General features: G+C 59.3%; 1 protein-coding gene across 11 annotated transcripts in view; it reads right to left on the reverse strand.

The window, feature by feature from the left end:
- MACF1 (microtubule actin crosslinking factor 1) overlaps nucleotides 1–24,637 on the reverse strand; it is a 225,318-nt gene that overhangs the window by 168,632 nt on the left and 32,049 nt on the right. Inside the window, exon 1 of one of the 11 annotated variants that reach the window (XM_090058659.1) lies at nucleotides 24,326–24,480. The exons of the other annotated variants lie outside the window; for them this stretch is intronic. Coding sequence (XP_089914785.1) covers nucleotides 24,326–24,377 — 52 coding nt within the window. The 5' untranslated portion in view covers nucleotides 24,378–24,480. Of the gene's footprint in view, nucleotides 1–24,325; nucleotides 24,481–24,637 lie in introns of those variants that run through there. 11 annotated transcript variants of the gene reach the window in all.

Below are 24,637 nucleotides of genomic sequence, written 5' to 3' on the forward strand. Positions count from 1 at the left end.
AGTTCCCACTAGCCGGGCGGGTGTGGGCATCTGTCTGTCTGCACAGAGGCATTAAGATTTTATTGCAAGAAACCACTGTGACACACATTGCCTGCCCCTGCCCTGGAGGGACCAGGGTGAGGAAGAAAGCAGGTACACAAAAGCCCAGAACCAGGACAGACGGTGCCACCCTGTACGGGACTGGGCGAGACCCTGAAACGAGGCCCCTCCTTTGGCCGACCACCCCGACAGATCCTCACTCGTCTTCCAAGTGCTTGCAAGAGCCCCTTTCCCGCAGCCCAGCAGGAGAAATATTTAGCAACATTTATTCAGAGATTTTTTCTCGGTTCTGGGAACAGCCTGGCAGGACCCAGCCCTCCCTCCCCCGCGTGGCTTCTCCCCAAAGGAGGAGGGAAGGGAGGAGAGAGCCAAGGGAGACAGGGCGGGTCAGTGGAGGGAGAGACCAGAAAGCAGCAGCCTCTTGCTCCTCGCTTCCAGGATGTCCGAAGCCCCCGAGAGCCCCGCGTCTTGAACACGGCCGCAAGCCTCCACGACTTCCGGGAGGACGGAGTCCGACCCGCGCCCCCACGACGGGGCGGCGACAACCATCTGGGTACCGCGTGCCCCCTCCCGCCCACGTGCCAGCCACTCATCGCCCCTCGTGCGCGCCCTCGACCTCTCGCTCGCGGCCGGCGGCACACTAGGGTGCGAAAGGGTTGGGAGGTGCGAACCCGGGAGGGATGAACCGTACCTGCTCTCGTCCTCCTCTTCCAGTACAAGATGCCGGCGATGCCCAGAACATGACTCAAGATGAAGACCGCGGGCGGCAGAAAGGCCCCGTCCAAGAGCGGCATCGTCACCTCGCCCCCACCCGCGGCCCGCCGTCCCGTCCTGCTCTCGTGCGCCCACGCGTCCGCGTCTGGCTCCGGATGCCTTTCTCCTGAGGTTACCGCCACAGGGGTCTCGCTCCCTCTTCCCCCGTGATGCTAGAGGCAGGCATCGAGCTTGCAGCGACGAGCAAAACTTCCTGCCGGCTCGCACGGTGCGCGTCTTCTCCCCCCCCCCGGGAGGCCCCTCTCCTCCCCCCCGCCCCCGCCTCCGACGGGCACAGTCACAGCAGAGGGGACGCCCGCCGGCCTCGGTGCTCCTCGCACGGGGTCAGAGACAGCGAGTGTCAGGCTGACTCCAACATCTTTCCTTGGCATCCACTGACGTGCTGAAGTGCTTAAACTGCAACCCCCCCTCCGTGAAAACGTCATGCTCCTAAATTTCCATTCCTAACCCCTCTGGAATGCCTGCTCTCCACCCGCACGGGCCGGGGGAAGGAGTCACTACCGTCGGCCTAAAGCATGAAACCAGAAAGACCTGGGCACACCGGCCTGGCCCCCAACCTTCCCTGCTCCAGGACGAGAGGCTGACGGGTGTAAAGGGAAACGGGCCCAATCACTTCCAGAGCTTTATTCAAGAAAAGTAGCCCCTTTTGCCTCTGCACGGGCTGAATGCAACAGGCTGGCCCGCAGGTAGGCAGGCGTTAATCCGCTGATTCCTGCAACCTGGCACCCAGTTACGCCGCTACAGCGTTTGGCCCATCGCATTACCACACCTTTATCTCGAATGCAGTCTCATGCTGATTTGCTGGAGGGCAACGACCCAGTTTGCTGCTCCAGGGCCGGCCCCGAACAATACCCGACTGATTCAGGCACACCGGTAGCGCCTGGGTCTCTCTCAAGGACAGTGGAGGCACGTTGCAAGCTTTGCGCCTGCCGTGGGCACCCGCGGCCGGCAGGCAGATCCGCCGTCCCAAACCTCGGCAGGGGGAGCTAGCAGACAGCACGCCGTTGTTTCAAACCACGAGATGATTTGGAGCTTTTTGGAGGCTTGGGAACCCGTTAGGGCCGTTTGCATCGACGCGAACAGGAAACAGCCAGAGCCCGGTTCATTTTAACATCAGGAAATCCTGCTCATGGCAACAGTCGCATAGATGCGCAGCAAAAACGGCTGAATGTAAAGTTCACACAAAGCGCCCAGTTAGGTAACCTGGCGCTGTGCCTTTATCCCAGGTCTTCCTCCCTCCTGAAAAACGCAGCCCAAAAGACCTTACAAGGGCCTGCAGGGATTTCTCTCCTACCCCTTGTTCATAAGTAGCAGCTGGGCATCTTTTAGGCTACTGTGCTGGTGAACAGGCAAAGAGAAAGTTGCTAAAACTGAAAATCTTGGGTTTCAAGAAGGACCGTACCGCTTCATGGATCAACTTCTAGCCACACGTTTGTTCCGGCTCGTGCGTTTGGGACAACTTCCACAAAGCCCTGCTAACGGGGAAGGAAACGACAAGCCGTGTCGCGCTGGTGTGAGAGCCCCCACGAGGAAAAGAAGAAAATGAGGAAAGCCCACGTTCCCAGCCTGATCGACTCCGCTGCCCAAATAGGATGGGAAAGGCAGACAGTAGCTGAAAGAAACAGCTGGAAGAAATATAATCCTTTGAGAAGGGCCAAGGAGGCTGATGTTTGAGCTTGCAAAGCTTCACGGGCTGAACAAGTTTTCAGCTTGTAAAAGAAAAGGAGATTCCAGCCCAGGGCCAGCTACAGATCAAGGAAACAGATTCAGATAAAAACTTGGGGGCAGTTCTTCCAAAAAGATAAAAAAAATCCCCAGCAGTGAGATCCCGTTCAGACCCAGGTCCCATCCAATTCAGAGCCAGGGGCCATGCAAGACATAAGGGGAGATGGATCTGAACAACAGGCTCCTGCACAGACTCATTTCTACCTATTCTGCGCGGCGCGGCAGTATGGAAATGAATACACGAGGTCTCACTTCAGCTCCGCAACACTCATTGCAATGCCAGCTATTTTTGGTAGCTGGCCACAGCTGGCGTTAGTGTGAGTCTCTCCGATGTCAAGCTTGCCACGAATGAATATGCAAAGGGAGCGGCATCGCCCAGCTCCAAAACCGTTGCACGGGGGTCACTACACTCTCTGCTTTGCATAGATGCTAGATTGGGAGTCTCGTTTCTCCTGGACACAAAAAGAACTGGTGGAACCTGCTTTTAGACAAGGGAAAGGGAGAGAAAGCCCCTAGCCTCAACAACAAATAGCACAAGGGAATCCTGTTTCACATCCCATAAAACCCCAAACTGAAGTCCTCCGCAATGGCTCGCATTGCTAAGCCTCAGTGGAGAGAGCGGAGAGGCCCAGTTCTGGGAGGCAGCTCCATTTTTCCCTCGGGGTGACAATACGTTATGATGTTGCATTGCTCCAACCTGGTTATAATCGAGGTCGCCTTCCCCAGAGCCTGTCGAACCTACCCCAACCCCTTTTTTTTTTTTTATGTTCCTTGTGCATTTGCAACCTATGCACACACCACTGAGCGCCAGGGTCTGGTGTCAGCCCAGCCTGCAGGAAGCGGTAGCACGACAGGAGTGGTTTAAATTCTTCAGAAGAAGGGGAAAGTCCCACCCTCCCCAATTATCAGGAAAAGCTGTTCCATGTAGACCGGAAACCTATATACAAAACCACAGGCCCAGGCCTGTCGCGTCGGCTCTGCTAGAACATAACTGTCAAACCGAAAAGCCTCGGTCTGCGTGACAGCCTCAGCCGTGGCCTGACACCGCGTGCGCCAAACAACCCACCCTCCCGTCTGGTTTGGCAAACCAAGGGCATCACCGCCTCCCCGCTGCAGGGACAGGACAAGCCTCACGGCTCCGACCCCAGACTTCAGAGGTACTGATCCAACCGAGCCTGGATCTCAGCAGCCCCGAAGGCCGACCCCGTACCCCCGCCGCGCTGCGCGGAGCAGCTGCGGCTCGTGCATGTCCAGCGCCGCAAAGGCCTGGAGCTGCAGCCTTGGATGCCGCCAACTTCCCTGAATCAACGCATGGGCTTCGTTCTTCTTACCTACTGAGACCTGCCAAGGGGCCAAACTTGCTCCCCGCCGCGGGGCTCTGCCCAGCCTGGCTGCGCACGTGCCACGAGACGGGGCTGGGAGGTCACTCCGCTGTCCAAATGATCCCTCTGCTTTCCCTCTGCATATGCACCATAATGACCTCCCAAGAGTCCTCCATACCTATTCCCCCTTTAACTCCAGCCCACTGCTACCCTCTACACGATCGTAAGAAAGCCCGGTCCCCTCTGGGGGCCTACGTCACACTCCAGCACTTTCGAGGTACAGCGTCCTCTCTTGCCAATCCCAGCCCAGCCCTTCTAGACTGGGCAGCCTTGTTTCCACTTCCCACTGGGGCTGAGCGGGGAATATAATCCTCTCTTATTTGTGTTTCCTGGACACAGTGGCTCAGTGCAGGGCACGCAACAGAAAAAAAAAACAACACTGGTGCCTTGACATACCCAGGCTAGACGCGAGCACTACAGGCGCGCTCCGTAGGCCAACGCCGGCCGGGTGCCTGCCCACACGCGCTCCTCCCCAGACACCTTGTGTGACGTGCAACCTCCGAAAGCAACAGGCACAAGCCAGCGTAACTGAGAAAACCCTGCCTTTGCTTGCAAACCTTCTGCTGATTTATACACAGCTGGCACAGGCAGGCCCTGCAGCAGGGGCACCGGGCCAAGGCTTGTGGCACTCTTTTTCCAGGAAAGCAAAACCCGAGTGCAGCCTGGAGACTGCAGGCTTCTGGCAACAGGTGGAAGAGAAAGAGGAGGGAGCCCTAACACGGACAGGACCAGAAAGAAACATGCAGCCAGGGAGAAGAGGGAACTCTTGTCCCCAGGGTCTGCTCTCAGCATCCTCATCTCCCAGGAGCGAACGGTGTCTCCTTTACTTCGCCCAGACACAGCTGCAGGAAGTAAAGGAGGCACCAGGAAAACACAAAAAGCCGTGGACTACTGTTTAAAGGCAGATCCCTCTTGGGAGAACCGCAGCCCCTGTGCCCAGTGAGATTTCTTTGGTGTAACATGGGGCTAGGCTGCAACGGAGACACGGACAGGAGGTATCCGATCAGCGGTGCTTCCAGCTCCACATGTCTGAGCGTACCTCCAGCCAACACGGCCGACCCCAACTACCTGGAAGGCCTCCCACAGTCACGATGCTGGCTCGAGGTAGTCTGAGGACCTCCTGCCTGCTGGGTTCCTGGTTTCTGGGCTGCTGAGGTCATGCTTGGGCCGTAGTTTTAACCTTTCCTCTGCAATGACAAGGTAGAGGACCTCGCGCAATCACTTGGCTGGGGGCTGAAGATGCAAGGGAACCAGTGAATATTGCAAGACTTGCACTAAGTCGGGAGGTGGCCACGCAGTCTTAATAGAGCCGAGATGCAGAGACACAAGGCAGGAACAAAGAGAAAGCGGGAGAGGATAAGGATGGAGGGAATATGAAACGACGCACAATAGCAGCAATGGAGCAAAGCACGGAAGGAACGAAGGAAAGGGGGGTGGCAGCTCCGGCTTTCTGCTGTGGTGTGCAATTCAGCCCTCCAAGGATGCAGATAATACAGTAGCAGTCCGCCCCACGGCTTCCAGCTCCCCTGTGGGCACCGCCACCCCCACAGCAGGGCAGGTCCCAGGCAAGAGCACGGCTGATGGGCACAGCAGCACAGGAGCCCAAACCCAAGAGACAGCAATTGAATCTGCTCCTTAGCGCCCCCCCTCAAAAAAGCGTCTCCCCCCCGCCTCGGCCAGAGCCCAGCTGCTGCCAGAGCAGCTCAATTTTCCCGGCTGGCACAGCCCAACTGGCACGGGAGGGCCGGATTTGGAAAAGACGGGCGGCAGAATTAGCAAATAAGCTTTCAGAGAGACGGTAGCCGGCGGGGGACCGGAAGGGAGGGGTTGACCAGACAGAGCAGAGGCATCGGGCTGTCTAATTTGCTCTCCCCCGTCACCCTTTATGCAGGCCTGCAGCAAAGCATCAGCCTGGCTGCTCCGTGTCTAGCATCGCCCCTTCCGGGCAGCACGCCCGAGACCCAGAGCCGCGCGGGAGGGGGCGACCGCTGCCCCGAAGGCGGGGCGCGCAGCCTGCTGCAGACAGCAGACAACGCTGGGGACGTGCACGGGGCCAAAGGACCGAGCGCACTTCATTCCACCCAATTTCACGCCATTGCCTCGCTCTCTTTTCATAAAGAGGAGAGCGAGAAAGCGGAGAGACCACAGCCAGTCCAAGCCCGTCTGGGCATTTTCTAGCTGCTGCGGGAAACCAATAGCAGGCTGCAATTCATCCGGGAGACGCATCTGGGCAAGGGGCAGGGGGAAATCACCGAGCTGCGGCTCTTATCTCTCGCTCAGCTGCCCCACGCTGGCGAGCAGGCCCGCCGGGCTCCGGAAACGCCAGCCAGATGCTCCGTGCTGCATGCCCCCCCCACCGTGGCACCGCTCAGGCAGCGGCCGTGATAGGAGTCGCGCCAGGCGAGGCCCTTCTTGCGCCGCCTGCCATGGAAACCTCTCTCCACAGACAAAAACAAGCAGCTAATTTTAGGTCCCTTTCGGGCTGGGGCGGCAGTCATCACTGAGAAGGAAATGGGTGGGGAGAGAGCACGCCTCTCCGAGATGGATGGGAAGCAGAGCGGGACGGAGACACGCGCTCGTGCCACGCGCGGGACCACAGCACGGCCACCTGCAGAAGCGTGCCGGGGTCCCGTCGGCAGGGGAGCTCTCTCCAGAGGGGCCTTGCAGCCCATTTTACAGCTCCCCAAGTCCCTTCAGAGGCAGGATGCAGCCTCTGCCATGGACCCTTCTCTCTCCATTTCGCCCCTGGGGTTTGGAGCCAGACCCATCAGCTCCTCTCTCCTCCACGTCCAGGCCTCTTAACTTCTCCCCAAGGCGGTCGACGACTAGCAAACAGAGCTGGAGAACACACGCTATAATGCCATAACTGTTAGCTCTGCGCGTGGGCGCACGTATATCTATTACAGGTCGAAAAGTAATCCTACTCCTCTGCATCAACGCGGAGCCTTTTATCAGGAGGCTGCGACGTTCTCTGTGACCCCGGCATCACCCTGTGCGGGAGGGACATCATCCCTCTCCGTGGGAGAAACCAAGGCAGAGGGAGGCAAAGAGACTTGCCCAAAGCCAGGCCCTGCGGCAGTGGCAGAGATGGGAAGAGGACACAAGGGCCCAGTCTGCCCCCCGAGTCAGACTTGGCTGTACATGAGGAAGAATCAGGACCGTGCCACGCCGGGGTCTTTCAAGGCAGATGCCAGTGCCTCCTGCAGATATGTAGTGTGCCCCATAGTGACCACAGCAGGGGGAGACTGGAGACCCCAGCCTCAGTGGAAGGGTCTCTCCAAATCAGTGACCCCAAACAACGCCACCAGGGACAGAGGACTAACCACAGGCTCTTCCTGTACCCAGCCCTCCCCACGGTCTCCCCAGCCAGCCCATCCGCCCCAGCCGTGTTCATGGCATGGGACCCCAGCCGAGGGGAACTGCAGAAGCACAGCGAGCCGCTGGGTGCTCCAGCACGGCCCAAGCGGTGCCGCGGCTACCTCCGCCCCACGTCTTCAGGAGGGCCGGGCTCCTCGGCTCCTTCCAAAGCAACGGCCTGGCCTCCGAGAACAAGCCCTAACCCGGCAAGCACAGCCTCCTTGCTCCGGAGCTGAGTCACCCCTGCCTCGGGCCAGACTTGGTGTCTGGGGCCAAGTCTTGCACTGTGCGCTTTCCCGGTGAGTAATGCTTCCCCATCACATTCCCACAGCAGCTGCTGCCTTCCACGGCATCACATCTCCTTATATGACTGGCAAAGCCGCCTGTCAGCAACTCGGATGGACCAGAAAACAACTTTTATCCTGTAAAAAAAAAAAAAAAAAAAAACTCCAGAGGGGTCCTCCCCATTCTCCACACACCAAGAGGAAACAGATGCTCCACGGGGTCCCGGGGCACAGTAGGTGACTACTTTCCGCGGGCTTTGGCCGGCAGGAGGAAGCCTCCGTGAGCCAGACCCCCAGTGCCAATCTGCTCTACCCAGTCTGCCATGCAGGGCGGCTCACAGTAGCCCACAAATGCAGGCCAGCTCTCCCCGAACCCCATATTCTTTATTGCAACAGGATGGTTTCCCGCTGGCCTCAAGTTGCAGCAGACCCGCTCCCAGTCCAACGTGCTGCCTGGGGAAGATCCAGACGCATGCTCACGCCCCCGGTTCCCTCCCAACAAAGCACCTGGCTCAAAGAGCAACCCTGCATCCATGCCCACCTCTTCTTCAGCCGGGAGAGGGTCCCCGACTCCCTTCTCCTAGCCGAGTCCCTCCCGCGGCAGCCAGGTGGCACTACCGAAGCATCGAAAGCTGCGGCCGTCTCAGCCGTGGCAACAGCAGGAGACAACAGCTCCTGCTTCTGGATGGAAATGAAAGGAGAAGCAGCACGCGCGCTGAAAAGGTTCAGCCCGACTTCCCGTTCCAACCCATTCACACCCTGGCTAGCTAGCAGGTGAAATTTAAATGGACGTGGAAAGCAAATAAAACCCCAGAGGTGATGCAGGATCCGAAGATGATCCCTTGCTGAACCTAGCCCCCATCATGGATTGCCTCCTGTAACCCCAACCCTCCCCCTTCCCCCGCCTCCCCGAGCTCTTAATTTCAATTCACCAGCATCCTGGGAACACAAGGGCCCTTTTCAATAACCTCAACCAGCCAAGCCTATAAAAAAAAGCGCTCCGTCTCCTCCAGCGCATAATGCGAACATAAAAGCCACCATGAATACACCAGGGAAATTCTAGTGCCTCGGCCCGGGAAGGCAGCGATGATACTGATGCTGCTGTATTCATCTTCCAGAGGGGTTTCGGCTGCAAGGAACAATGGGAAGACATCGCGCACAGCGAGCTGAGTCATTACGCCGCGCTCGGAGAAAGCCCAATTCACCATTCAGCGTGCAGGGCGCTCGCGGCGTTTCTCAGCGCCGCCCAGCCGCTATCGGATGCGGGCAGCAGCGTTCGGCTTGCGCCAACCCATGTGCCAACCCCCAGCCGTGGCATCTGCGTCCCCGAGGGGCCACCCCGGGACCCAGTCCCACCTCCCCCCGGCAGCCAGGCTCCCGCCCCCACGGGCACGGTCCAGCCTGCATCACAGCCGAGCCACGAGCCATCAGCGCAGTGACGGGCTCCAGCTCGTGGCTCCTGACTCAGCCCTCCTCCTCCTCCATCTTTTCCACACACCAAAGCCATTTTTCGTCCTGACGCTGCAACAGGACTGGCCACACGGCCGGCCGGAGCGACACAATAACTGGAGCCAGCTGGGCTTCCTGGAGGAGGCTTCTTTTGCCTTTCCCGAGCAGGGAGAGTTTCTGGCTCCCGGGAGGAATCGGGATGGCAGGTGTCTCGGGGTCTTGGGTCGGGGATGCCCAGCTGAGCCGAGCAGAGCAGCAGCCTTTGGTCTCTCCGTGGAGAGCAATGAAAAGGGAAGCCAGCCCTGAGACCGCAGCCAGGAGCACCTGTGTCCCGGTGCCCTGGCCCCTGCATTCAGCCCAAACGCTCACCCTTCCCAGGCACAGGAAAATCAGCTGGGCCTCTTCACACCCCGCCAGCCCCCAGACACCGCACGTGAGCGGTTCCAGGACTTGAAAGCTTCACTAATACACGTGAGAAACCCTGGGCTCTAATCTGCTCTCGCCTGCATGACTGCACCTCTCCGCTCCTGTAAGGCTCACGGCTCGCGGCCCGAGAACCTGCCCGCCTTCCTCTCACCAGGGGCTCGCGCCGTGGCACTGAGGAAGGAAGCCCAGCCCAGCGCCAGACACAGTTTTCTGCCCCTCGCCCAGGCGTTCAGACCCTCAGCTCCGGTGGAGCAGCCTATGTCCCCATCATCCCAGGAGAGTCCCATCAGCTTGGGCTTCTGCATCCCCGGCAGGTTTCCACAAGTCAAACCACAGACCGCGCTGCCATCAGAAACGCAGCCAGGCGCTGGGGGGAGGCAGAGCCAGGAAGACAAAGAGCGAGAGACATGAACCAGCACCCAGAAGACAAGCAGCCCAGCACGCACGCACACGTGCGCACACAGTCAGCAGTAAAGCGTCTGGCACACACACAGGCTCGCACACGCACGCCGACGCTACACCCTCCTGCAAGCACAGGCAGGACCACAAGCTGTTCCCAGGCACACCAGCCACCACCACGCCTGCCACCCCAGCCCGGCGGCCTGGGAAAGACATGGAAGAAGAAAGACGATGCTGCTTGCGCGGCTAGCGGGGAGAGCAGACCCCGGCTGCCAGGGCTACAAGGCACCTTCCCTGGAGCCGGCCAGTCGGGCAGCCCCAGCATGGGCTTTGCAATGCCTTTTATTACAGGTGAATCACCGACTCCTGCATGCACAGACACATGTAGTTTCTTCAGATGCCAGTGCAGGAAAAATGGCACATACGCAGAGGTGTAGCCTGGGCCCCGACTCCAGATCAGATCTCCAGCCCCCCCGGATCGATTTGCAGCATCCACAAGTACTTGGTAGCCCGCCAGGCCTGGGGGTAGCAAAGGCAGGACATTCTGGGGAGAAAACACCCATCTTCCTAGCACAGACACCAACCACACATCCTGGTTTGGTGACCTTGCAGACCCCTTTCAGTCTCCGCCTGGTACTCCGGGCGTATGCATCAGTGCCGTGAGTTTTTGCTCTTCTCAGCAACATGCTGGGTCCCAAGGTGTTCAGGACCCCCCCCCCCCGTTTCTGTTGCTGCTTTATGGAGAATTGGGCAGGATCACTCTGGGCTCACCTGGGGTAGGTAAAGGGGAGGGGAAAAACACAACCGTTTATTTCAGGAGTCAGCTGCAAATTTCCATCGCTCCCCCCTCCGCAACCCCGTCCGAGTTTTCCATTTGAATAGGCAATGCCAGAACAAGTGAATGTTTAACTGCACGGAGCTGTGCGCCAGGGTCAGCCGAAGGTCTGTCAGCTCCAGCACAGGTCAAGCGGACAAAGCAAAGCCCCCGCCCACCATAGAAAATCTCCCAAGGACTACACCACCGGAGAACTCTTGCCCCCTGACTCAAGTCCAACCTCCCCTGCCGGCTCCAGCCTGCCAAGCATCATCTCCGACCCTCGGATGCGGGCCGCTAAACCCGCCAGCCAGCCCACGGGCCATTCCCGCTAAGCCCATGCCCTGAGAAACACCGGCAGGGAAGCTGGCGGGCACGAGGGATGAAATGCTCACAGCCGGTTCCTCTTCTCTGCAGCCGCCTGGCACCAGAAGGAACGAGCTCGTTAAGAAAAGACTTCCCCCTTGGCAGCCTGATGACGCCGTGTCTGCGGGTCTGTCTCCTCCCACAAGCCACGGCGGGTTTGGCAGGACGGGTGCTACCCCAGTTACTTACACGGATGAAGCGAGGGGCTGGCGGCACCCTACCAAGGGGCACAGCAGGAGCTGGGAGGCCGGGGCTATCAGGGCACTGGGGCAGCAAGGTTCCTGCAGGGGTGACCTTTCTCCTCTTCAGCGACATGGATCCCACTTCGGCTTTCTCACACTGTCCAGACAGGCAAGGCTGGCAGCATGTCAGGGCAGCTGAGCAAGCAGAGCAAGCTTGTGTCCTTCTAATAGCATGGTGCTTTCCACTTGGGGATAATGGAGAGCCGTGCACACCTGTGTAAGCCCCCAGCCTCTCTGCAGTTTGCCCTTCCAACCTGCTTTCCCCCTCCAACCCTTGCACCAGCAGAAAGCAGCTCCCGTTGAGCAAGATGCTGCTCTCAGCTCGCTGCCCTCTGTGCACCTGCACGCAGCCGCTCCCAAAAGCCACCGAAGGACTCGTATCAAGTGGAGGCCCAGGACGAGGCAGCAAGGACAGCATTGCTGCAGAGTGGGGGAAGGCAAGCGGCAGAGATAAGATGGCCCAGCTGGAAGCAAACCTCACTCCTGATTTTCCTTCCACAAAGCAAACAGTGCAATTCAGGCACTGCCTGGACATGGCTTAATTATTCACCACTAACCCTTTATCCAACACCCTGCTCGCTGGGCCCTCACAGATGCCCTGGGCTTTTCACAGAAATGGTGGGGTGAGGAGGAGGAGAACGGAAGCAGCCTGGCGTGCCAGTGAAGGGATGGCGTGGCCTGGATTCCCCACGGTCAGCATACAGCCCAGCTGGAAACTCCGCAGCCACGGCTGGCAGCACATCCGGGCAGCTGACTTCCCTGCCTGGGGAATACCGTGAGATGAATGGTTTCCTTATCCAGGATGCGCAGGGCGAATAAATCCCTAAGGGAAAGCGTAAGGTTGATTTCCCGCTTCCAGGGTCCCGAAGGAACGGGAAAGCTATACTGGGGATGCCCAAATGGCTCAATTCTTTCACCGAGGCGGGGAAAAGCCAGTCCTGGAATTCAGAGCAGACCGGCCAGATGTGCTTCTAGGCTATGAGCACCGCAACCATCGATTGTCCACTCTGCTCCAGCCAGAGAGCACAGATCCTGTGCACCCAGCACCCATACGGCGCACAGCAGAGCAGCCCAGGCCTGCCAAGGGGCTGCTGGTCATGCTTGCTCAATCCCCACTTGCTTAGCAAGGAGGAGGAGGATCCTTCCCCTAAGCGTGCAGGCCTGCTCCCTGACTTACAGCCTGCCCCAGTGACCCTGCGGCCAGAGGACGTTGTCAAGTAGCACGAAAGGGCCAAGTTTCTTTAGCGGCAGCAGCACAAAGGGTGCATTTGAAGGCACGCTGGGAAAGCCCGCCTGGGTCCCCAAGGCCCTGACGCTTGCAAACTAGAGCAGGGAGGAGCGAAGCGCAGCCCGCATCCCCGGAGGCGCCAGGCAGCAGATCGCACCTCCTGCTCTGGGTGGAACTTGCTTTTGGGCGACCCAGATTCGCAGGGCTCCCGGGGGCTCGGCGAGCTCGGGGTGCTGCCAGCGACACTCCCAGGCAGAGCATGCCTGCTCTTTCCACAGCTCTCGTGTCACGGGTGCTCGAGGCACGCTACTGAGAACACGCTCTGCCTGCTCCAGCCAAGACCCTGCCGCAGCGGCCCCATAAATGCCACGTGCCTGCCCTGGGCTCGCACGGGCACGCCGCCCTCTAGCTCAGCCAAAGCACAACATGGGTAATGCCCCCAGGTCTCCCTCACACCCAGCCAGAGCCTGGGTCCTCTCCTCTCCAAGTGCCTAGGTTTTTTCATTGGCTCTTGGCAAGCCGTGAGCCTTGCACTTTCCCGAATCAATACGCATCTCTCCCTTGGGGGTCGCCTAAAATATTTCCCAGGCCTTTCAGCCCGTGCAAAACATAATGGCATATGAGAAACAGGTGGTCAGAGCAGACAACCCGACACCCCCCGGTTTTCTGGTTTGGAAAACTCCAAGCCTACGAGTTCTGCATCATCCCCAGATTATCACATGGACCATTAGGCTTGTGCTGATGCAGGCTTCATCACAGCAGACTTTCACTTCTGGGGAGCTTCCTCTGGTCTGCGGCAGCCCCCACGATGCCACAGCCGTCAGGAAGTCGCACGGTGCGGGCGCTCGTTAAGGAGCTCATGACTCTTCACCCCAGAGAAGCAGCTACGTGAACCCCACTGTGTCCCCGTCTATTCGCCGACCTCCTGGAGCAAGGGACTCGGGAAAGCAAAGCCAAGGGGAGATGGGTTTGCAACTCAAGGGAAGGGAGATGCAGGCTGAGAGACGGCGAGAAGCCAACGGAGGGGAGGGAGAGAAAGATGCAGAGTGACAGAGAGAGGAGGGAGCGCTGGATGCAGACGCGATGTGGAGCGACAGCAGCCTGCGGGGCATGGTCTGGAGGAAGAGAGGACGACGGCAAGGGGCACGCTGCCCGGGGAGCAGCAGGGTGAAGCAGCTCTCAATGCAGGCTGCCAGGGGTGAGGAGACAAGTGGTCGGACAGGGAATAAAAGGATCTCCAAAAAAGACCTGGCTGAGTCGGATCCTTTGTGCCACTCACTGAGGCCTCGCTCTCCAGCCACAAATCCCAGCTTTATACGGCTGCCAACTTTCTGGGGGGGGCAGGTGGGATGCCCTCTGGAAAGCAGCATGGAGCAGAAGGGGAAAACTGAACCAGCCACCTGTGCTGCTGTCAACACTTTGCTAGACTGGATGCGGCCATATGAGTTTTGCCCTACCAGGCCTTCCCACTCCTGAGCGCACTCAGTTCGCTGCCCAAGGATGTGCCGGCAGGGTGTCCCACAAGCCTGGGGGCACCCATGTGCACATGCCAAGCCAGATGCTCCCCTGCTCCTGCCCCCAGCCCGGCTGCCCCCGCATCACTCCGAGGGGAGGAACAAGAAAGCACAGGATGCTTCCGGGGGCACCTCCCAGCCTTTTCATCGCTGGAGTCATAAGTGTGCCTAGCATTCATGCATGCTTTGACTTCCACGTGCTGGGCAAATATTCCCCAGGTAAGCCCCAACCTGCCTGCCAGAGGGAGAAAACAACACGAAGGCAGAGAACGCCTTGCCTACGGCCCTCAACCCAGTTGGTGCCAGAAGCCGGAGAAGAGCTCCCAGCTCTCCGTCGCACACAGAGAGCGCCAGCCCGAGCCCGCGGACCGCAGAGGCTCTCCAGACCTGGCTGTGCTCAGGTGGCCACCTGCAGCCAGAGCTCAGCAAAAAGGATCCAGATCCCATCCGGGTCAAGGCCGCCGACCATGGAGAGAAAACAATGGCTCCTTCCCCCAGTGGGAAAACCCAAAGCGAGCTGCTTCAGGTCCAGCCTGAATCCGTCCGGAAGAAGTCATCGCACCTGCTCCAGGGGGGCATCCCTGAGCCCAAGCGGCCATGCCGTGAATGGAGCAAGGCAACAGCACAGCGCCCAGGCCGGTCTGGGCTGTGTTTGCACCTGGACAGCCCAAAAAGTCAACCCACTGCTGCACAGCCCCCGCCTCCCAAAGAGGGGCCAGGAGCCTGGCTTCAGGAAGTGAGAACAGGGTCACCCCCCGGGCCAGCGAGCTCCGCTCTTCCTGACCCCGAACAGGGTCCATGCAGCGGGCGAGTTATTGTCGGGCCACTCAGGCGAGCACGGGAGTCCGCCTCGAGGCAGGGATGTCCGTCTCAATGCAGGAACTTCAAAGGCAGACCAGGGCCAGGCTTTCCACTCCAACCTTCCCACAGCAGCTTAGGAAACAGGAAAGCCAGGAGAGAAGGGGGGGCAGGGAGAGCGAGAGAGACTGCTCGAATCAAAAACCCTTTTCTGCTGCCTAACAAAAGGCCTGGTGTCTCCACAAACAGGCCTGTTATTCTAACGCGAACCAAAGGCTTCTTGGCAGCGGAGGAAATATGAAAATGTTAGGCTTGTGGGAACTATCTTCACTTTGTTTTGGGTGTGATCGCCCCTTCTGCATATTGACACAGGGCTCCGCGCCGGCGGCCCACTCCAGCTGGATCACCCAGCGAGTCCCCGTCGCTTTGGCGTCCCCGCCCCCCCCCGGACACCCTGCACCTAGGAAAGGGGCCCTCACCAACTGCCCGCGGCCCCGTCCCGGGGAGAGGAGCACCCCCAGCGCTGCGTGGACAGCCGTGCAGGGTTACACATGCACCCACAGACTCCGGAGGAGACCCCCGGACATGGAAGACCCAGCAGGAGGTCCTGCAGCTAATGCTTTCGCGGGCTCCGACTGAACCCGAGAAGCCAGGACGGAGAGAGGAGCTGGCCCTTGGGCCCAGGAGGGTGGCGAGCGGGTGGAAGCATTCACGCTGGCCTTGAAGCCCGGGCGAATGCAAAGGGGTTCAAAGCCACCACTTGAAAAAGGAGGCCGGGATAGAAGCAACATTCGCCCTCTTTATGGCTTCGGTTCTCAACGGGAGGCACCGCGTGACCTCCCGCCGGGACCTCCTTAGATGGCAGGAGCGAAGCAGCGTGAAACCTGATTAGTGCTCGGCGGCCAGACCCCCGGGAGCGGGCAGGAAGCGAGGGCGGTGACTTCATCCATGGCACTCTTCCCTGGGAGTCGGTGCCCAACTCAGTGCCCCAGCATGGCAGTAGCGGCTCAGCGCTGCTGTGAGCACTTTCTTTCACAAAGACGCGAGGCTGAAATCCCACCCCCCCATCACAAAGGAACCGGGGCTCTCTGAAGGGTGCAGGGGAGGGGGCTACAACCCCACGTCCTGGCCAAGATCTAATTTGGGCACTTGCAATTCTGCTTCCCCAATTGATATGGATGCGATGCTCCTCTCCCCTTCCTGTCCCGCGGTGGCACTGGGCACTGCTGAGTAGCGGCTGCGTCTTGGGAGGGAAAGCAAAGCAATTCCTCGCTGTCGGCCTGTAAACGCTTTGGTATGACAAAGGGCTGGATAAATGTGACGCCGTGCTCGGGCTTGGCACCTGACTCGCGGGTGCTGGTTCCCGGCTCTGACTCCTGCGTTGTCTCTGCCCGCAACGGAAAGTCCTGATCTTTCCCAGCGCGCTTTCCCGAAGCATAAACACCCCCGTTGCTGGAGCCCGCGCAGCTCAGCTCGGGACGCGCTCTCGACTTCCCAGCAGATCTGAAACCCGGCACTTCATCTCCCGCTGCTGTGGGCAGCTCCTCGCTGCACCGAGCCAAGGCAGCGAGGAAATCGAGATTAGAAAAAAATAAGTAACTAAAGAGGGCTAAAACCTCCCTTCCCTAGAGACCTCCTCGCCTGCCTCTCCATTAAAAAGCACACAGGATAATCCCATTGCTAACCCTGCCCTGCCTGGTGTGGCACAACAAGCAGTGCAGCATCATTCACACCCCCTCACCGATGCAACCGCCTGTCCCGAACCACGTCCCTACCACGTGCCAACGAGATGTGCCCAGACCTAACCGGCAGGTCCTCCTGCCAGGAGCGACAGGTAACTAGAAAAGCACCTGAAACCTAGAGACACGACCACGCTGCCAGACACATGAGAGTGAGGTGGACACATGCTCACACCTTCCTGATCCAACCCAACTCTCCCAGTGCTAGATGACCCCTCTAGCAAAAGCTTAGGCTTGTGGCGCCTCTCAATTCCACCTGCATTTGACCCCCTCCCACTCAGTCTCTTTTATATTGTCCCAAAAATGGCTCATCTATCATACAGTCATGGCGAATTTGGCTCGAAGAGATCTCCAGAGTTCATGCAGTCCAACCCTCTGCCTGGGACAAGAACGTCCCTATACAAATCCCCGTCAAACCTCATACCGGCGCTACGTTCTGGGGTGGTTCCCACCACAGCTTTGCCAGCAGAGCCGTGGCAGCGCAGCCCTTTTATGGAGACCTGGCATGGGGTTTTTGCACTGCACCCGCTCCCCCGCTGGGCAGCAGAGCGAGGCAGTCCTGGTCCATCAATGAAGGGGGCATGAGCTTTTCCAGCTACCCAGCTGTGCTGGCAGGACCACGCGGTGGTACAAGCCGCATGCGGTGGTGCAAGCTGCAGAGGCAGCAAGCAAAAAATACCACTGCACCCTCCTTCCTCAGCCATGCACAGGCTGTTGGACAAACCGACACTTCCCCTTTGCTTTCACAGGAAAGGCATAAAGAGGCAGCTCTGACGGGGCCCACGGGACGGTGCAGCACGTGCCCTGCGCTGCAGGTCTCCCCACCCAAGCCCGAGATCTCTCCTGCCTTTCCCCGGTCAGGATGGGGGAGCGAAACGCTGGCCAAGTGGATCGGCCGGGATGAAGGTAACTGGCCCCAGCTCTTCGCCCGCAGCCGGGCACCGCAGCAGCGCGCTGGCACTGCTAGGAGTCGAGCCACACGCCGTTTCAGAGAAAAGGGGCCCCCGCCCTGCGGTGACAAGGAGAGATCTCCACCTCCGATTGCTTATCGCTCCAGGACACCCGGGGCAGCCCGCCTGCTACCACAGGAGCAGGGCTCCTATTCAAGGAAGAGCTCACATGACCAGCCAAAAGTCAACAGTGTCGCGGGTGTGCGCACAGGGACACGGCCTGGCCCGCAGGCACGGACTGACGACGCTGCCAGCTGCAATGCCAGCTCCCTCCCCTCCCACCCGCTGGCATCGTCGCTCCCTCAGAGCACTGGCCTGGCACCGGGGCAGGAGGCTGGCGGGGTCCCGTGCCCCAAGCCGATGGGGCAGGTGCTTCTTAAGGAACAGAGACCTTTTTCTTCCAGAACCAGAGTCGTTCAGCACCTTCCCCAGCGAACGCGCCAGGGGTTCATCCAGTTCAGTGCTAACGTGCTCTGCACAGGGACGGATCCTGCAATCACTTACCAGCCAGGTCAAAAACTCTATTCTCAGCTAAAATGCGGGGTCTCCCGGTGGATTCACACTCCCACAACAAGCGAGGTGCCCCTAGACACCTGAACGCTCATGGCCACGGCAGAACCACAGCCGCACGGTCTGACCGTTGCTACGGCATAGCTAGGCTCACCGGCAGCCGCAGCACACTGGACTACTAATCAGTGCTATTGTCATGTGTTATCGCAGCCAGCCAGGATCACATGCAACCAAAGCCTATTACGGGAGGGTCACCTCTCAGAGGTCAGCTTCGGGTGGAGGAGTTTGCTGGACACAAGAGGAGCAAGTCCAAGCAAGCCGTGGCCTGGTAGGAGCGTCCAGCGTGTCACTCAGTGCGAGTTGGAGGGGGAACACCAAAGGGCTCAGCAGGGCTGACCAGCTAGCCTCAGAAAAGAGACATCCCCATCGACATATGGCCCGCCGGCCAGACACCAGATGGGAAAATTCATCACTCGTGACTTCAAAGCAGTAACAACAGGTTCATGCAGGAAGCCTGATGGCTTCTGCGCTGGCAGGACCCGACACACATCTCATGGCTTCACTTGGGCGCCAAACCCCAGCGAGTGACTCCACTCAGAGGCTGCTGGCAACCCTCCGATCCCACCTCACCCCGTGCGGGCACTGCTGCAGACTCTCCGACCCAGGGGCGCACGGTATAGCAGGGAGAAGAAAACATCCCCTTGTTTTGTAAAACCACGTAGGTCCAGCTGTGACCTGATGTCCACCCCTGCCAAGGCAGAGCACAAGAGCTGCGCAAGCCGCCTGATAAGGGGACGGGGCCCTTCAGCTCTTGGGTACCAGTTCAAGCGCGGCTTGCGGCAACTGCAATATGCAGGGGGGTTCAGGCAGGAGCCCGGCGGGCAAGTGCCTGGTTGCAAAAAGTACAAGAGACTGAGGTTTGCACAAGCCATGGAGACTGAATTAGCGCCTCGGCTCAAGAAACAGCCTGGAGTGAACAGGGCTCATTGGTAGGAGTCTCCCACGCCTCCGCCTCTGGTGTCTGGCCCATTTCTCAAGCCCTAGGAGAAGGAGCTAACCCAAGAGATGTGCCCAGAGCTGCTAGACAGCCCCAACCCCAGGGATGCCCAGGCCCCCCCATACCCGTGCCCCCAGCCATACCAGTACCCAACCCCAGGCACGGATGCCTGAGCACGGAGAAACCAGGCATCCCCCACCTCACCTCCGCACAGAGCCCAGCCAGCAGCAGCAGACAAGGACCAAGGAGGGAACGCAGACGATTCCCAATTAAAGAATTTTTTATTGCAAAAATCTTGTTGATCTAATAAAAGATATCATCTCTGCTACGAGTCCTGATTGACGATTTCTGAGGCACGCTGGGCAAGGCCAGGGAGACGCCCGCTTGTGCTGAGAAACCGAACCCGCTCCTCACGACAGCTGAGATAACATTAACCCCGCAATAAATTAGTACTCAAACAGCCTCTCTGTGCCAAGTCTGCAGGCCCAGTCGCCTTGGGGTGGTGACAGGCTGCTGCCCCGGGAAACTCGAGACAGGAAACTTTCGGGAAAGGTTCAGTGAGCTGCATTATCTATCCACTCCCCCAGATGACCTCCAGTAAAGGAAGCACTTGAAGGGAAATCTGCTTCCTCAACCCCCAGCTCTAGAGGGGGAAGGAAACAGGACACTGGAGAACCCACCTCCTCTGCGCACTGGGAGGCTGGAGGCACAGCTGGATGCGTTTCGAGGCCCCCTCTGCAAAGAGGCAAAGCCGGGGAAAGGGCAGCGGCTGCTGGAGCAAAGGCCTCATCCCGGCGCCGAGACGTCAAGGAGCACGCGTCCACTGGAACGGAGCTGGCAAAGCCACCACCTCCTGGACCGATCCGGCGGGAGCAGATGGGAAACTCTCCAGCCCTTTGCTCAAACTCTGCATCACTGAGAGCCACCTTGGCGGGGTGCCCGGGTCAGGGGACTGCACTCACACACGCAGGCATTTACATATGAAATGCTTCCAAGGCCAATATCCGCTGTGCTGCCTGCGCCTCCCCGGGCGGGCGGGTGAATAGAAATGGGGGAGGTCAGGTGGCGACCAAACCTTGCCCTCCACCCGCTTTGTCCCAGCCCTGCAGTGGCAGGCATGGGCCGAGGGCTTCGCTTCAGCATCTGGACACAGGTCTCCAGAGAACCACGCACATCTGGACACGACGCGGGGGGTGAAACAGAAAGGGTCTCGAGAACATGGAAAACGAGGGAGCTGGGATATGTTGTCGCTGTATCTGCCTCTTCCAAACTTCCTCGAGGCCGGTCCCCATGGCCTGCACTGGGCAAAGGCATGCCCACAGAGGCACCGTCTCCCATGGGTCCCCTACTCCCCTTCTCCGCCTGCTGTCCTCAGGCTTCAGCCATCCCGGTGCTTCTCCCTACCGCCCTAGATTTGCTCATCCCTCAAAATCCCTGACTCGCGCTGGCAGGGATACAAGCCACATGAGCAGTTAGGAGCTCTGCAAGGTGGCAGGGGCAACACGCTTCAGGCAATGCTTGCAGGACTAGGAACCGGAGATCTGCTCTCACAGGGCTTGTGAGCCTTGCATTTGCAGCCAGACGGGAACTTTTTAGCTTGCACAAATTTGTGGCCAGAGACGTGCTATGAGTATCTGCACCCATACACAGTGGTACAAATGTCCGCAACGTTTTTGTGCAGCTCTTAGCAGCTTCCTGAAGGCTCAGAGAACAAGAACACCCAGGGGACCTATGTGGGTGGATCTAGGATTTTGAAAAGGGGGGTGAAGATTATGCTGTTCATCATCCCACATAACCCAGCATGCATTTTCCTCCAGGTAAAAAGAAAGCAGAAGCTTTGCTAGTACGCTAGGGGGCTAGGGCTCTATTATTCAGTTTAATATTTGCTTTAGCTTTGATCAAACTTAATTGGTATGAGCTGAAAACGGGCTGCAGGGCTGCGAAGTAGGAGCCATGTTACCAGGAGCAGCTAACAGATGGCAAAATTGCGCAAAAAAAAAAGGCTAGCTTGATTAGTGGGCCATCCAGCCCGTTAAAAACGAGAGAGGGTCATTAACACTTGTGGAATGAAGAGTTTAGGAGGAATCAGATAGACTTTAACGAGCCATGAATTCAACGGCTGCTGCGATCAACCACGCAGCAGAAAGTATGCAGAGGAGAACAAATTAGACCAAGTTTACCTGCAGTTCAGCCCTGAACAAAACCACTTCTAAATTACCTTGGGTAACTTTGCACTTAATGTGTGACAGAGCGGACACACGAGAGTTACTGCAGCTCAACTGACGTGCTGCAAGACCTCCTCTACCTTAATGCAGTGCATCTCTCCATGCCACAGAGAGTCGATGCTCAAAGCAACGGTCCTGGCAAATGGCCTAAAAGTGACCCAGAGGCTGTTGGATATCTCAATCATTTCTAGCAGACAACAGGCTTGGAAAAATCTGCAGTTCAAGGCCTGTTTGCCTACAACTCTTGCACATAAAAGGTTGAAAAATTGAGCAAGTCCATAAGTCCACTCCCCACCCCCCAGCCTGCAACTGGGAGGCCAGGAACCAGACCACACAAGACAGTCACAAGCTGCAGAGCAAGGGAGGAATCACCAACACCCACGCACCCGACAGCTCATGGACACAAGCTCTGCCGCAACCTCCTCCACGTCCCAATTCAGCAGGTTGTGCTCCGGGACCAGGCTGCAAGACATGACTGGGCAGTGCCACAATGAAGCCGCCTGGACGGGCCCCCATCATGAGATCAACGCCGCAGGGACCCAATCTCCCCCAACTCCCCTCCACCCATGCCCTGGGATGTAGCCTAGCTCCAACCCTGAGCCAACCGAGACCCAGTTTAAAGGCAGCAGAGACGTCAGGCCTTGCAGAGGGTGGGTAAAAGGCAGTGTCAGCTGGGCCGAGCGAGGGGGACCCCCGCCACCACCCCCCATGCACGGCCCCTGGAGAGACAGATGCTCAGCACACAATGGGGGGAATCAAAAAGAACGAACCAAGAACTCGAGGCAGCCGGCTGAAAGCTGAGAGCAGGGCTGGGCCGGGGCGCTGCCCCGCACCCGTCTGTGCTACAGCTGCCCCCACCCTCCAGCACAGGCCGGGGAGAGCCAGCCCGGGGGGGGGCGGGAGGCGCAGGGGTGAGGTGGAGCCGGCCAGGATCCTGCCTGCTGCCCCCCGCCTCCGCGGCGGCGCTCGTTGATCCCCCGTGCCAGCTGCAGGAACAGCAACAAGACGTTTCAGACGGACACTGCGCCAGCATAAAACCAGTGAGTTATGTTACTGCTGGACAGACGCGCTAACGCGGGCAGCTGTCAGCCACAACGCGGCTCGGGGGGTGGGAGTTAACCCCCAATGCAGTCCATGCTGCACCCCGCACAGGGAGAACTGGGTGGAGTAGGGAGGCAGGGAGCCGGTGCAATGACGTCTGCTTTGGCGCTCTGCTAATTTACACAAGGAAATCAATTCACCTTTGTTCCAGCAGCAGCCAGGATCAGCTGGCGGAGCCCAGAAGCGCAAAGAGGAGGCTGACAGACAGTCCTAGGGTGATGCGCAGGCGGATTCACCTCCCATCACCTTCCTCGCAGCGGTGACGTGCCAGTGCCCACCCAAAAACTTCCCAGTTAGCATCATGGGGCTCAGAGCCGGATTCTTTCCTAGCCAACCCTGGCCACAGGCGGGGAGGAAGGAACTGGGACCCCGCTGGGCGGGCCACAGCAGTCTTCTCTGCCGCAGGACAGGACTGAAGCAGGGCCCTGCAGCATGGGGTCCCTTGGCCCACGGGAGGAAAGAGTGGAGCATGCTTGTGCCACGGACTCCAAAGAGAAATGCCGTGCCGGCTCCCAAGGGAGGATGCTCCCAAGCAGGGCGACAGAGGCAGGAGCAGGGGCTGAGCCACGGGTGGGGAGGCCACGAGTTATCAGCAGCTCCTACAGGAGCTGGCCCCCGGGAGCAGGCTAGCATCCTGCCTGCAAGGAAGCCCCCCGAGAGGCGGCGCGGTACCTGAAGAGCTCTCAGACAAAGCCGTGTCGCCCCCATCCCTCCTTCCACCTGTGGCTCGGCTGCTTCCCCAGGCGCGTCGGCTCTCTGGAGGAACGGGCAACTGCCTCCGGGTGCCTGCCAGCCACCTGCTGTCGGAGGCCAGAGGCAGCAGGATCAGATATCCAGTTATCCGATTCGCTTCCCAGCCTCTCCCGCACCAGCCCTGGGCTAAAGAGAAGGAGCTGAAAGAAAGGAGCACGGTGGAGGACAGTGGGCGTCTCACCGCTGAGGGTCCAGCAATCCCAGGAGCCTGCAAGCCGAGCAGGGAGGTAAGACCCACCAGGCAAGCTTCTCCATGCAGGGAGGACAGGTTATCCTAGGACTGGGACTTTGAAAACCCAAAGTCAGGGGCTTGCTCTGGCACAGCTCCCTGGGGTGACCTGGGGCATGTCACCCAGCTGCTGTGCCTTGATCCCCACCTGCCCCAAGGGGTAATGGCACTGAGCTGCCTCCCCGGTGCTCCTGCAGGATACAGGCTGCAACGTGCTCCCGTGGGAGGGTGATGGGGGCTTGGGAAGTCAGGGGCGAAAACCCCAGGGATGGGAGTGGGGGCTGCGCTTCAAACCTAGTGCTCCCAGGTCCTCCCTTTGGCAGCCAGGCGCCAGAGCATAACACTTCTGACCATCCCAAGGCCCTGTCACACACGGCCACGTGCCACAATGAAATGAACTCAGCCAGCAGAAAGCACAAAGCCTGGGCCAGACAGCTCCACTCTGCAAAGAGCCCCTTGAGCACAGCTAGCAACGCCAAGGGTGCCCTCCAAACCAGCCCCTTCCCACGGCACCCGGTCCCCCACCCCCTGCCACACACTCGCAACAGGGGTTCTCTTGAAAGCGCGTTGTTTCCCCCGGTGCCTTTGCAACAGAGCCTCCCCTTCCTGCAGACCCCAGCCAGCCCCCTGCTCCCGGTTCTGCCGTGCTGTGAGCCAAGTGTGGATGCAGGGGACAGAGGTAGGACGGGGCAGGGGGGAGCAGGAACAGCGAGGACTTCAACTGCTTCCTACAGGGCCGTCCGACAGTCCCTGGTCTCCCTGGCAGCCTAGCTCTCCCCGGTACTGGGCAGACAGTGGGCACCAGGACCTGGCCAGAAGCAGGGGACACACGGCAGCAGCACGAACCCCCCCATCGGTCCTGTTCATCAGCTGTTTGTCTTCTCTCTAGTCCCCACGCCACCCCCTGCAGACACCCCCGTCCTGCTGCACGCTCAGTGCAAGGCAGCTGGCACGCTGCAGGTCCCAGCTGCCAGGGCAGCCACCTCCCAGTCCTGCACGCCCAGCAGGGAGGCTCACAAAATACCTTTCAGGTTATTCAGCCCGTCCAGGAACTTCCTGTACTTCTCCGCATTCATTGCCCGGCTGAGCCTGCCCCACTTCAGTGGCGAGGCACCGCGACCATGGTGGACCCGCGCTCAGGAAGGGGAGACCCGGCTCGGCCCTGGAGCCCCCTCTGCTCCGCTCCAAGCCCACAGCCACCGTGGAGGAGCTGTACTTTGACCACCCGTGATGTCACCCACAGCACCCGGGCTGTGCTGTAGCCCAGCGCCTCTCCTTATTTGATGAAGTGCCTTAAAACCTCCCCTGACCGAAGCCACCCCCACCTTTTTGCAAA

This window comes from Crocodylus siamensis, chromosome 7 (assembly GCF_052110815.1).
Source record: "Crocodylus siamensis isolate JL-2025a chromosome 7, ASM5211081v1, whole genome shotgun sequence".
Lineage (NCBI taxonomy): Eukaryota > Metazoa > Chordata > Crocodylia > Crocodylidae > Crocodylus > Crocodylus siamensis.